Below are 14,712 nucleotides of genomic sequence, written 5' to 3'. Positions count from 1 at the left end.
ATATATATCTCAATCAATCTTGGTTCAATGGTCTGCTATAGTGGTCAGTATACTAGAACTTTGAAATCATCATTCGGTACCTCGCTTCAATTAAAACAAACACCTCTCCAACTACATGTAGGTGTTCTCTAAGCTGTCATTTATTCACCTTTACTGTTTAATCACATTAACTGCTCTGTTTGCAAAAATGATCTCACAGACCTTTAAGACGCCAATGACCACTTCTAACTAGTGCCTCATATGTATGTATCCACATTCATCCCTTATTATATTCTCCTACTTTCTCGGGTCATGCTGGCCTCAATATACTTCCATTTCCTGAAGTTTTACCTCACTTCAACCCATCTCCAGGCTCATTCTCCATTCCACAATTAATTCACTCATTTATCCTCAGTTCCAGTCAAGGGCACAGCCCGAGATATCTTAATTAAAGAAGAAAGAGGGAAGAGAAGAAAGTTCGTTCCTCCGTCTTCAAATGAAGCCCAAATTGGTGTGCAGCTCGATCCGATCATTTAAACTCACTTAACCCCTTTAATTAATCCCCAACACACACTTCACACGAGCCGTGCAGAGTTAATGAAATCAGCTCAGTTGAAGTCAAATAATATATCCCTTTGCGAGTGATGCTGCGACCCCGAGTGCAGATTAGGAGATGCTCAAGGAGGTTAGCTATCAGTGGGATTGAACATTTGAAACATAAGAGTGGTATGCAGTGGAAGTGGAAAAAGTGAAAACTGATCAACTGAGTAGAACATTAATACATCATGTCATTTGGACTTTATTAAATTCATTTTGAAAAAAAAAAAAAAAATCTTCTTTAGCTAAAATGATTTAGATAAACTTCACATAATACCCTTCAAATACGTTTTTTCTATTCAGTATGAAATGACTTAATGATAAAATGAAGTACTCATTTACAAAATCAAGGCAAGGGCAGTGGAAGGTCCTGCACTCAGCATGATCTTCATATCTGTAAAACACACTTAATGTTTGTTAGGAAGTAACTTTATTTCCCTGAAGACTTCAATGGAGGCTTTCTTCATGGTGTGATTGGCTAATTGGAACAGGTCCTGAGTCTCGTTGGTCACATGGACAGGATCTCAAGAAATCAGGCCATAGGCAACTCGTGATAGGCTGGATAGCGTCCCGTTACATAGTGGTAAATCTGTGAAGTTCAAAAAATTCCATGGTTAGAAGAGTCCTTTTATTAATTCGAAATAAAAATAAAGCATTTTAGTGTTTGTGTTTTAGTCATCTAGAATCATTTAAAACCTCTAAATAACTTCAAACCCACTGGCAGTTATGGACAAACTGGGTTTACTAAGGTACAAAAAAAAAAATCACCATTTCAGTAATTCAGTAAGTGAATTATTGTGACCTTAGCAAATCATGAAAACAGCACTTTGCTACTCAAACTTTGATGTAAAAAATACACAATATTAAAAATCTGCACACAAAATTAATCGTGAGGGTAATGTTTACTGATGAGTTCATGTGCTGCAAAGAGTTCTGTGCTGTGTAATCTGAACAGAGCCCACCTGCCGTTCAATGTCTCCGAGAAGACTGCTGGCTCCCAGGCGGAAGAGGTTAGGAGTGAGCCACTGGTCACCCAACTCCTCCTTCATTAGTACCAGCCACACCAAGGCCTCCTGCGCTGTCCGAATACCTCCCGCTGGCTTAAACCCAACCTGCAACACACACACATACACGCACAGGTAATGCTTCAATCTTGTACTGGAAAGCTGAAAGAACAGGTGAAGTGGCTCGGACAGCCTTCCCTCGTTGACTCTACCTTGTGACCCGTCTTCAAGTAGTAGTCTCGAATGGCCCGGGCCATTACTATGGCGACTGGGTAGGTGGCATTAACGGACTCTTTGCCAGTAGAAGTTTTGATGAAGTCAGATCCTAGTGGATAGTGAGAAGACATGAGTGACGCTTGTATCCTGCAACTGCATTTTTAAACATAAATTTTTCTAAGCAAATAATGCTTATTTGTTTATCTGGGAGCAGGGCAGGAATACACCCTGGATTGGAAGCTAGTCCATAACTGGGCACCATGCATACACACATTCATTTTCATTCTCTCTCTCTCTCACTCACACACACACACACACACACACACACACACACACACACAGACACATTTATACCTTGGGTTAATTTAGAGCATCAAGTCTACCTATTGGCATGTTGTTTTGGGAAACCCACATGGGCACGTGTATCTCCACACAGACAGCATTCATCACGCCTCTCAGAGTAGGTCATAACTGCTCAATAATTCTGAAAGCGGAGGCATTTTGGTTCTACTCGTACCGATTCAAGTAAAAGCAAGTTGGCAAAATGACCCAAAGCGTACACCTTTCAGCACCAGAAAGCAAGTCCCTTTTATAACATACGTTATAGTGAAGTTGATGAGACCAAGAAACCACAAAGCACTAAAGACTCCTGTGGAAGAACGCTTGCAAAGTTACAAAGCGCTGACACTGGAGACTCCTTCCAAAAATGTTCAACTCCTTCCAATAAACAATAAAACCAGATAAAAAATATATATAGATTTATTTGTTAAATATTGGCATATTTTCATAATCTCTTTATTATTAATCTTAGATTATGTGGAACATCTACAATACAAGTCGATGTGATTAAGATGGTACTATAGAAAAGATTGCATATTAGAACCTGTGCATTAATATTAAGCTGTGGTATAATTCTATTGAAACTATGAAGTCTGGTTTAAAGGGTGGTCTGATGGACCCTCACAGCTTGTGTTACTGTCTATGTGGAGTTTCTATGCACGTTCTCCCGGTGTCCCTCTGGGTTTTCTCTGGGTTCTCCGGTTTCCTCCCACCTCCCAAAAACATGCCAGTAGGTTGACTGCTCAAGATAAATTGCCCCTAAGTGTGAATGTATGTGTGCATGTTGTCCTGAGAGGATTCACAGCATCCTTGAGCAGGAAAAGCAATCACTGAAAGTGAGTGAGTGAGAGTTTGTCTGGTTCAATGAGAAGAAGTATAAGCATTGACAGGCAAATGTCTTACAGTAAAAAGCTTGTTCAGAGTTGCAATTTAATTAATTAGAAATCTCTTAAGTCATATCACAGTGGCTTCATCATATAACTTGATTGCATTGATATTGGTAATACAGCATATAATGGTAACATGGAGTCATGTAAAATGACCACTGCACATGTTTATCCTCAGCTGGGCCACCCAGTTAATACCCTTTGTACCCCCCTTGTTCCCCCAATGGAAAATAAAAACCCTAGACCTGTCCCTGTTGACTATTAAGAGTGCTTTACAGGTGTTTCAAACTGGTAAGCATAGCAAACAGTTGCAGCAGTGAGAGAGAAAAGACATGCACCCACAGTCATCTGCGCACTGAAAGACAATCAACTGATTGATGATGCAGACCTCGAAACATGCCAGGTCACGATCATGCAGTTATCCTGTTATTTAATCAGTAATCAAATACAATGCAAACATCACATTACTGGAACAATCATTTCAGATGCAGCATGTCCTCATCTGGTCGCTCTGTTCATTTCATCTCATGTAAAACAGCACGATGTAATAAGTGGATTGTAAATATGCTTCTATTATTATTATAAACATAAAATACAACATGATTTGCATATACTTATTGTGCACTTCTGTTGGCTCGTATTATGGAAATGGGACGTGGTTTACCAATTTAAACTGATTCTGTATTTACAGAATTATTATTGCTCTGAGAACTTCTAGAACACATTTTACTCCCAGCTTTTAACTACGAATTTGCTCAGACGCAAGTACATGTCTAAGACTATTTTAGAGTAATTCTCAGAAGCTTGATGCATACCAGCCCTGGTTCCTGTTGCACACATTTGTCTATAATGTTACATTTTTATCATAATAATAAGTCTTTATTGGTCACATATACATTAAAGCACAGTGAAATACATGCGCCCATGATACAGCACCCCTGGAGTAGAGAGGATTAAGGGCCTTGCTCAAGGGCCCAACAGTGGCAGCTTGGCAGTGCTGGGGCTTGAACCCCTGACCTTCCGATCAGTAACCCAGAGCCTTAACCACCAAGAACTTAATTAGTTATGCTATTTTCTTTTCATTACATATTTCTTTTTATTTATAAGCTTTTAGGTTTGGATGTTTTGTATTAGGGCTGCACGAATGGGAGAAAAAAATCTAATTGCAATTTTTCTGATCAAAATTGCGATTTGCGATTTAAACTACGATTTACTATTATTTTTTAAAAAAAGAGCTACAGGTTTGTTGTGGTGGTTTGCACAGCATCAAAGAAAGATAAAATAAGACAATAAGATAATAAGATAAGCTAATACTTTATTAATCCCCAGATGGAGAAATTTGGGAAAAACCGAGCATAATCACAAATTTATCTTCTAACACTACAATAAACACACAAAACAATGCAAAAAAAAAACCTACTGCTGCTGTTTATTTAAAACCACTTTTTTTTTTGCCAAATAAAACTGCTATGATGCAAACATCTGTCATGACAAATCAAGCAAATAACTACAGCATTTATTTATTTAAGGTAATGTTAATTTATACACATACACCACTGTTCATTAATAATTCATATTGGTTCATAATACATAGTTCTTTAAAACAAACTGAATACTGAAATTTGAAACATATTAGTATATGCAGTAAATTATATTATTAACAAACCTCAACCAATGCTGTAGTATTATTTATCATTGTTATTATATGTAAATTAAATACTCAACATTATCTAATGTTAACAGTTTGAATTTTACCAAAGTGTTACCAATATATTTTAGCGTTGCAATTCTAATGTTTTTTTTCTAAATAAAGGGCACATATATGATTATGGATTCTATATGAATAATTTCCGATTATAAAAATTTATATTATATATGAACACTTACCGATAGCAAGATGGAGTCTGTGACCAAAACACTGAAGCCTGGTCCATCCATTTATTTTCACTGCCCCTATTATGTTGGCTGCATTGTCTGTGGTGATGCACACCTGGCCTTCTTCATTCAGACCCCAGTCAGCTAGCGCATCTTTCAATCCAGAAGCGATGGTCCATGGGAAAGTACGAATCCCACTGGCGGTTTCCCCTCTTTTCCCCCTCGCTTTTAAATCGCTTATGAATGTCTGTGCGGTCGTGCACATTTCACTTTCGCCTTCAAATTTGTGGTAATTCGGGGGCAGCAATCGCTTGAATGGTGGTGTCATTATTATTCTTAATGAAAAACACAACTACAAAACAGTACAATGACAAAATCGCTTGTATTAAACATCTTCCGCCATCGTCTTGTCAGTCAGCTTGCCTCACTCTTCCTGTCTATCAGCTCGCCTCACTCTTCCTGTCCGTCAGCTCACCTCACTCTTCCTGTCCATCAGCTCGCCTCACTCTCCCTGTCAGTCAGCTCGTCTCACTCTCGTCACGTGATTAAATAAAATCTGACTCCTGCTGATCTGTGCTGCGATCTGTGCGTCCTTAATCGAAATAATCGCAGCTTTTGTGATTTGAAAATCGCACCCTTTCAAATCGTGATTTTGGTTTAAAAACAATTAATAGTGCAGCCCTAGTTTGTATATAGTTTGTTTATTCTGCAGTAATAAGAAGCTCATAGGCTAAAGTTTTGATTTTCACAGACCATCTGGTCTGGGATCAGAGTTCGTCTCTTGTGGCTATTGGGGTTTATTACAATGCAGTAAAACGGGAGAGAGAGCTACTTCGCAGCATGTACGGCAGGCTCAAATGAGCTACAGGAATAGAAAAATCTGGAGTGAGGATGCACAATTTTAGAACTCGCTTCTATTTTGGCGTTTTATAGGGCCGTCTGGTTCTGCACCCAGACAGGACATTAGTCCTGAAAGCACGCCGGGCCAGACAAGAACATATGCTCCCGTCGGCGGAGTGCACAGGGCGTGAGCGTGTTCATCAATAAGAACACTCATTTTTCCCTTCCTCTCCTTCTCAGCCTATTATGGTTTATCAGTGATCTGATAAAAATAGAAGATAAAATGACGATTTTAATAGATGAACCACAAACTGTGAACCGGTTTTGAACCCCCACCCTTCTGCCCTGCCGTATGTCTAATGACTGTTCATTACCAAACAGGACAAGATGAACATTTTTCAGTTCATTAGGGATATGTTCTATGTGTTTTTCCACTCTTTCCCCCCCGCTCTTCCTTCCTCTCCACACTTCCTCTTCACCCTCTGCACTCTTTCGCTCCCTCTCTCACTCCCCCTTTCCATCAGACTGGCGTAATCCTTGAGATTCGTTCGGGGGAGTCTTAATTACACCATAATGGATAACGGTTATTAAACGCAGCCGACAGTAATGAAGCTCTATTCATTTGCAGCAGTGCGGGGGTACAATGCTGGCGAGCGAGGGAGTAAAATAGCCTCGCCGTCGCAGATTAATAGGCGAAATTATCATTCAATTTCAGAAACCTCATACGCAATTCATAGGAACAAGGAGAGATTAAGGAGTGAGCACTGCGACAAAAGCAATGCATTTTAATAATGATCCCTATCAGCACCACTGACAATTGGGTACAGTAATCGGCTTAACGGGCGATGGCTATTTAAGCACACAGTCGCTGGCTTGCTCTGTGTGTGCGTTCGGTATATTGGTCATTATGATTGGCCATCTGGAGAAAAGGTAGGTATGCAACAGCTAACCAACAGCACCATGCAGTGGGCAGGGTAACTCATTGCAGTATACAGAGCCTTGCTTAAGTTTTCAATCCCTTTGCACATTGTGTAGTGTTACAACCTTGAACTGAAAGAGACATACACAAATGAGTATACAAAAATAGCCCATAATACTATGTGGAGAGAAAAAGCAATCTCGAATGCAAAATTATTTACAAATAATTTAACATGATTTGCATGCATGTCTTGATCGATTTAAAGTGATTCTCGATTTTCAGTGACTGTCATTCATCATGCTTAAGACTTACTCCTAGATTTAACTCCTACTCCTTGTTAAAAACCAAGAAACTTAACCAAGAATTTGTTTACAAAAATAAAATAAAAAGTTTGCATAAGTAATGCCCAAGTATTCATGCTTGTTCCTGTGAAACCTTTCAGTTAGTTCTGGTACAACCAGTTGCCATCAGAAGTCACATAATTATTGAAACGGAGTCCATCTGTGAGTAATTAAAATGCCACATGATCTTAATATAAATGCACCTGTTCCTGGGAGGCCCCAGAGATTGTAAGAGAACATACCTACACAAACAGTTTCATGAAGACCAAGGAAGTAAACAAGTACGGTACAAAGTACTGAGAAAGTATCAATCAGGGCACAACTAAATATCCTGAAGTAGAAAGAATATAGCACAACCGTGAGGAGGCCTTCCATGGAAGAGTTTTGAGGGGGAAAAAAAAGCCATTATTGAAAAAGAAAATCCACATAAAATCTTGTTTGTAGTTTGCCAAGAGGCATGTTGTGGAAGTTCCCTAGTCTGATAAGAAACTTGGCGCTTGGCACTACTTTTGGTGGAAGCCCACACCACTCTTCGCGATAAGGATGTTAATGCCGGATGTGAACAGGGTGAATTTTTTTCAGTTTTTGTTGACTTGTAGCCTAACATTCTTGATAGGAAACACACTGGGTTAAAATTCAAGAGTCAAGAACCTATCGGTCATTGAGGCTGCCACATACTGAACAAAGGAACTAGTCCACTAAGTGCGTTTCTTTCCTCATATGTTTGAGCTGACTGGCAAAAATTGGGTTGCACTGTGCAGGGCTCAATCTTAGATGCTGCAGACCCTCATAGATCAAGTTTAGGACCTTTTTTTGGGCAGCTGTGGCTCAGGTGGTAGAGTGGGTTGTCCACTAATCATAGGGTTGGAGGTTCGATTCCCGTCCCACATGACTCCACATACCGAAGTGTCCTTGGGCAAGACACTGAACCCGAAGTTACTCCCGATGGCAAGTTAGCGCCTTGCATGGCAGCTCTGCTACCATTGGTGTGTGAGGGTGTGTGTGAATGGGTGAATGAGACACGGTGAAAAAGCACTTTGGAACCGCTAAAGTTAAAAAAGCGATATCTAAGTGCACACCATTTACCATTATTTTTTCCATTTCTCGGCTAGGACCTCAACAGTACACTCTCAGAAAAAGGGTACTAATCTTTACTTTTTCTTGTTGCTGACATGGTACCCTCAAGTGCCTTTTGTATGCATCTTTTACCTAGAAATGCATGAAGTGTACCTGTAAAGCTTTACTATAAGAATCAATTATTATGGTACAATTATGTATCTTAAATCATTTTAAAAGTGCATTATATGCACATATCCAGCTGAAAGATACATCTTATAGGTATAAAGATTAGGGTACCAACCCAGAAACAATTAACGGTAAAGTTTAGTACCCTTTGTTCTTAGAGTGTACTGTTCTTGAGGACTGGAATTTGAAAAGTGTACAGTTTTTATAGATCTAAAATGATCAGTTCTTTACCTGCCATCATTGACACGAGACTGGCTTTGTAGACATTGGTGAAAGTGCCCAGCTCTCCTACTGCCAGGATGGTCTTCATGTGAGCATCACCACATGCCTCTCTGAAATGCCGGATCTCATCATATAACTCTGCGGAAGCCAAAAAAAAAAATCTGCCTTTACTTTAAATTCTCCACCCAGAATAAATCTATCATGACTGAATTTACACTTCAACAGCATAGCTGTAGTTTAAAAGCAAAGCCATAAGACATGTGCATGATGGGTGGCTGTGGCTCAGGTGGTAGAGCGGGTTGTGCACTAATCGTAGGGTTGGCGGTTTGATTCCCGTCCCAGATGACTCCACATACCGAAGTGTCCCTGGGCAAGACACTGAACCCCAAGTTGCTCCCGATGGCAAGTTAGCACCTTGCGTGGCAGCTCTGCTACCACTGGTGTGTGAGTGTGTGTGTGAATGGGTGAATGAGACACAGTGTAAAGCGCTTTGGATAAAAGCGCTATATTCACCTATTCACACACAAACTCACACACCAATGGTAGCAGAGCTGCCATGCAAGGCGCTAACTTGCCATCGGGAGCAACTTGGGGTTCAGTGCCTTGCCCAAGGACACTTGGAGTCACGTGGGCCGGGAATCGAACCACCAACCATACAATTAGTGGACAACCCGCTCTACCACCTGAATCACAGCTGCCCCGAGTGTGATGGTAGTGTGATGCATCTTGATGCTGTAGCGCTGTAGCTATAACAACACTACAGATTCATCCAAGGCATAATCTGACTGAACACAGACTGTAGAAATGTGACAAGTCAAATGAATGTGTGCACGGATGATGGATGACCTTTTCAGAATCAGGAACATGCAGATATGTGGAAACACTGAAATAAAGTTATGTAACACTAATGTATGTAATCACCTTGCAGTTAAACATCCATCCTTCCATTTCCGTACCACTTATCCTACACAGGGTCATGGGGGAGCCTGGAGCCTATCCCAGGGAACTTGGAGCATGAGGCACGGGACACCCTGGATGGGGTGCCAACCCATCGCAGGATACAATCGCACACGGCTCATAATGGAAACAATCGCCAAAGTTTTGCTCACTGACATTTTCTCGAGGGTACAAACACAACGTGTTGCACGATCATAACTAGCTAACATACTGTATTGTTATGTTAGGTACAATTCTTTTGGTCAATTAGGTTTCGAGGCAACCAAAACATGGGACTGTGCAGCACACTGGAGCTTTTGCTTACTCACTGGGATAGCTAATACATTTATTATTTGTCCACCCATGAAAAATGTTCTGACTTACAAATCAAGAACACGGGGTTGATGGCATTTGAAGGTCAGTGCACAAAACAGAAATACACACCTGCCCACTGTCCAGTAAGAGCCAATGTCCGATTAATGACGATGTCGATTTCAGTTGCCCCGTCTTCAACAGCCATACGCACCTCTTCCAGGCGTGTCTTTAGTGGAGTCTGACCAGCAGGGAACCCAGTAGCCACTGGATTGAAATACACAGGAAGTTAAATTAGGGCACTTTCAGGACTGAATGCTCCATTACATGACTATGACATACCCTTTATGGTGTATTTTCAGTGTTAGGAACTCACCAGAGGCAACAGGTATGCTGGAATTGGCTGCTTTTAAAGATTTTACTGCATCAGCCACACGAGATGGATAAACACACACTGCAGCTGTTGTAATACCTGTAAAAACACATATGCACAATGCTTACTCAGGAAAAGCTCCATATACAGTGCCCTTCACTAATATTGGCACCCTTGGTAAATATGAGCAAAAAAGGCTATGAAAAATTGTCTTTATCGTTTAACCTTTTGATCTTTTGTTAAAATAATTCACAAAAATACTCTGCTCTCATGGATATCAAACAATTGTAAACAAAACACAGGTTTATCCAAAAAAAATTCTTTGTTAAATATAGGTGTGCAACAATTATTGGCACCCTTTTAGTCTATACTTTGTGCTACATCCCTTTGCCCAGATAACAGGTCTGAGTCTTCTCCTATAATGCCTGATGAAGTTGGAGAATACATGGCAAGGGATTGAAGACCATTCCTCCATACAGAATCTCTCCAGATCCTTCAAATTTTGAGGTTCATGCTGGTGGACTCTCCTCTTCAGTTCACCCCACAGGTTTTCTATGGGTTTCAAGTCAGAGGACTGGGATGGCCAGGGCAGGACCTTGATTTTGTGGACAGTAAATCATTTTTGTGTTGATTTTGATGTATGTTTTGGATCATTGTCCTGCTGGAAGATCCAACCATGGCCCATTTTAAGCTTTCTGGCAGAGATAGTCAGATTTTCATTTAATATCTGTTGATAGTTGAGTCCACGATGCAATGTATCCTAACAAAATGTCCAGGTCCTCTGGCAGAAAAACAGCCCCAAAACATTAAAGAGCCACCACCATATTTAACCGTGGGCATGATGTACTTTTCCATATAACTACCTCTCTATGTGCACCAAAACCACCTCTGGTGTTTATTGCCAAAAAGCTCTATTTTGGTTTCATCTGACCATAGAACCTGATCCCATTTGAAGTTCCAGTAGTGTCTGGCAAACTGAAGATGCTCGAGTTTGTCTTTGGATGAGAGTAGAGGCGTTTTTCTTGAAACCCTTCCAAACAACTTGTGGTGATGTAGGTGACTTCGGATTGTAGATTTGGAGACTTTCTGACCCCAAGACGCAACTAACTTCTGCAATTCTCCAGCTGTGATCCTTGGAGATTTTTTGGCCACTCGAACCATCCTCTTCACAGTGTGTTGAGACAATATAGACACATGTCCAATTCCAGGATGATTCATAACATTTCCAGTTGACTGGAGCTTCTTAATTATTGCCCTGATGGGCAAAATAAACTTTTGCCGATGATCACAGCTATATTCCTTGGTCTTACCCAATGTTATGAATGACTAAGGGAATTTGGCCTATGTGTTACCTCATATTTATACCCCTGTGAAACAGGAACTCATGGTTAAACAAGATCCTGTTCCTAGTCACCCAGGTGTACCAACATCGTTAGCATTTGCAGTGCATTCTTAGTTTACCAACTAAACTGATTGCTATTTTACACCTATTTGTCTTTTAGACTGGTAACCAAAAATCAGAATTAAAGGCCTGCAGAATCCACACAAAAGTCTAATCCCAGATGTTTAGCACTCTTATTAACCCCCCCCCCCACACACACACACACACTAAGAGGATGCTCACCAAAATTTTTTACTTCATAGAAAAAAATAAACACAAAAATAAAAACTCCTTCTAGAAGGAAATCCAGCACGAGGTGTGGTAAAAGATGTTGGCTGTTCCCAATCAGCTGTGAAATGGGTTTTACGTATAGAAAAGCCAAACGAAAACCAGCACTAACACCTAAACAGAAGAAAACAGGGTTACAGTGGGCTAAAGAGAAGCAGTCATGGAGTGTGGATGATTGGATGAAAGTGATATTCAGTGATGAATCATGAATCTGCTTTGGCCAAGGAGACGATGCTGGAACTTTTGTCTGGTGCTGTTCTAATGAAACATATAAAGATGACTGTCTGAAGAAAATCAAATTTCCCCACTCATTAATGATATGGGATTGCATGTCAGGTAAAGGACCAGGGGAGACTTCCACAGTCAATGCACACGTGTACACTGAAATTTTGGACACTTTTCTAATTCCGTTGATAGAAAATGGGTTTGGTGATGAAGTCATTTTTCAGGATGATAATGCATCTCGCCACAGAGCAAAGAGTGTTAAAGCTTTTCTTCAGGAAAGGCAGACCAGCTCAATGACATGGCCAGCAAACAGTCTGGATCTCAATCCCATTGAAAATTTATATTGGAAATTTAAAAAATTGGTCCATGATAAGGCTCCATCCTGCAAAACTGATCTGTCAAATGCTATGCAAGAAAGTTTAAACCAGCTTGATGAAGAATGTTGTTTTTCATTAGTGAAGTCCATGCCTTAAAGAAAAAAAAGCCAGAGGAGGAGCAACAAAGTACTAATTGTGATCTTTTTTTTTGTTGATGATTCCATAATTATTTCCTCAACGTTGAGTGATTCTATCATTTTTTCCCTCTACTTCATCTGGAAAAAAATATGTCATTAATTAAAATAATTTCATTTAACTTGTTTGAGGTATGTCTCACGAAGCCAGAATGTTCAGCTATTAAACAAAAATTGTTTTGTGTTGGTGTTTAGTTGGTACCAGCGATGTTCAAACTCAAAAATTCAACAAATACACCTCATCCTTTTAGTGTACCCTTCAAAGCCATGGTCCCAAAAAGCAAGGCTAGAATGCCTGTATGCTAGTGCAAGTGGGAATTGTCAGGCATCATGACTGACAGGCAAGAAGAGACGGCTCCTTGTCCTGAATAGTTGTATGTTGATGATGCACATAATTTGTTTGTTGTCCAGGGCACCATATAGACTGGAAACTTTCTGATGAGCTGATATTTTACTGACAGCTGCTGGAGTGTAAAGAGACTTAAAATCACTCCACCATTAATACCTCTTTCGTGGGATTCAGGATGGTCTGCATGCAATTTGTCCTTCTCTTTTTTTAATAAATGTAAGCAATACTGTATAAACACTTCTAAACAGCAGGGAAATGAACCTTTATCATGCATGTCCATGCTCTGCAGCAGGTCGTAGCGGACTGGCCGCGTGGCCTTCATGCACAATCGGTGGACGTTAGATGGCGTGTCATCACCAGAGAGTGTCGTCAGGTCGATGCACGTCACAGCCTTCAGGAGCCAGGCTGCCTGTAAAGGACGATTCTTTTGGGTCACGTGCTTCTCACAAATACAAACTTAGTTCAGGTCCTGCAGTCTGTTAGCATTCGCCTACCTGCCATTCTTTCTTGGCCACCTTGCGGCCCTGAACTTGTTGGGCCCTTTTCAGCACAGCCTGAGTGTTCACTCTGACCTTTGACACCCACTCCAGATCTGTCGAAGAGGAAAATATAGATATGCAACTTTTACACTAACCAGTCACTTCTGATTCAGTCTCGCCTTTGTATAGCTATTTGGAGTCCCAATGTTTAGGGGGGTTAATTAATTGGATAGGTGTTAAGATTTGAGATAGTCTTGAAAATACACATATACATACACACACACACACACACACACACACACACACACACACATATATATATATATATATAAATATATATATATATATATAAATATATATATATATATATATATATATATATATATATACACATAAAAGATGGAGTGGTTTGTATTTATCCAATGTATTTAGCATAAGTCCAAGTCCAATAGTCCATCTTTTGTAGGTCATGTGTAACTTATTAAAATTGAAATGGGTCCTCTACACCCAAGGAGTATACAGGTTAAATTAAAACTTATGTCGTCATTACTATTATCCCCAACAACATCTATCATATAGTCCCATCATCTATCATTCTATAGAATAAAACACCATCACGTGCAGATGGCATCCCCATTAGTAAGGGGGAGAAAATAACAACAAACTGATTAAGACACTTACCCAGATCCATTCCGGGATTTCTGTCGGACATGATTAACAACGATAAACAATATGGTTTATTTATTAGTAGTAGTATTTAAATGAGTGTAGTAAGAACTGTTTCTGGACATTGATAGCGCACACCAAACTACTTCCTGGTTGCGGATTGACAAAATGACGTCACGAGACCCAAAGCCAATCACTTCACAGCTTTTCACGGGCGTAAAGAGTCACGTGTTTAGAGAGCAGCCTCTCGGAATTAATGTAACCTGATTACAGTGTAAACGGTAGTGCAAATAACAACGGTGGGTTTTTTGTTTGTTAGTTTTGTTTTGTTTTTAATTAATTAGGTTCGTTTAATATTGATTTAACATTTTATGTAATTTCACAAAGCTGGTAATCAGACAGCAAACTATTTTTATTACATTATTTTATCAGTTGTGGGGTTTTTTTAAATTATTATTTTAATTAAAAAACAGATTCAAAGAGTTAAAAGGTCAAATGTGTTTCATATACAGGTGAGTGGAAGAAAAAATTGTGTTTCACAAAAGTTATGTTTAACAGATTTGCCTTATTTTCCTATTGTATCTTAAGACACAATGACCCATTTAAGTGTTTATATACACACACACACACACACACACACACACAAACAATATGTGTACAATAATATTTTGCCTGTTTATTGGAGCAAGAGTTGTTGGGGTTTTTTTTAGAACCCATTTTTATAGAAT

At 39.8% G+C, this 14,712-nt stretch overlaps 1 protein-coding gene across 1 annotated transcript; it reads right to left on the bottom strand.

Annotated features, from left to right (window-relative positions):
* Positions 1 to 747: 747 nt before the first annotated feature.
* On the bottom strand, positions 748 to 14,131 carry dera (deoxyribose-phosphate aldolase (putative)). The gene is made up of 9 exons (XM_053650716.1): positions 14,000 to 14,131; positions 13,334 to 13,431; positions 13,101 to 13,248; positions 10,089 to 10,184; positions 9,845 to 9,979; positions 8,474 to 8,602; positions 1,793 to 1,905; positions 1,539 to 1,688; positions 748 to 1,165 (listed from the first exon to the last, which is right to left on the bottom strand). Exons 1-9 carry the CDS (start codon positions 14,028 to 14,030, stop codon positions 1,109 to 1,111), a joined length of 957 nt encoding a protein of 318 aa, XP_053506691.1. The 5' UTR covers positions 14,031 to 14,131; the 3' UTR covers positions 748 to 1,108.
* Positions 14,132 to 14,712: the final 581 nt, after the last annotated feature.

The sequence above is a fragment of the Ictalurus furcatus genome, chromosome 19 (assembly GCF_023375685.1).
Source record: "Ictalurus furcatus strain D&B chromosome 19, Billie_1.0, whole genome shotgun sequence".
NCBI classification, from domain to species: Eukaryota; Metazoa; Chordata; class Actinopteri; order Siluriformes; family Ictaluridae; genus Ictalurus; species Ictalurus furcatus.
Note: the sequence above shows the minus strand (reverse complement) of the source record. Positions and strands in the feature narration are given on the sequence as shown.

What these genes read in the sequence shown, in the direction of transcription:
- dera (XM_053650716.1), bottom strand. Translation starts at nt 14,030, where the DNA reads ATGTCCGACAGAAATCCCGGAATGGATCTGG. An exon ending in CATGGACATGCATGATAAAG is followed by an intron (nt 10,185 to 13,100) that starts GTTCATTTCCCT and finishes GTGTTTTTACAG; the next exon opens with GTATTACAACAGCTGCAGTG. An exon ending in TCTTACTGGACAGTGGGCAG is followed by an intron (nt 8,603 to 9,844) that starts GTGTGTATTTCT and finishes TGGCTTCCGCAG; the next exon opens with AGTTATATGATGAGATCCGG.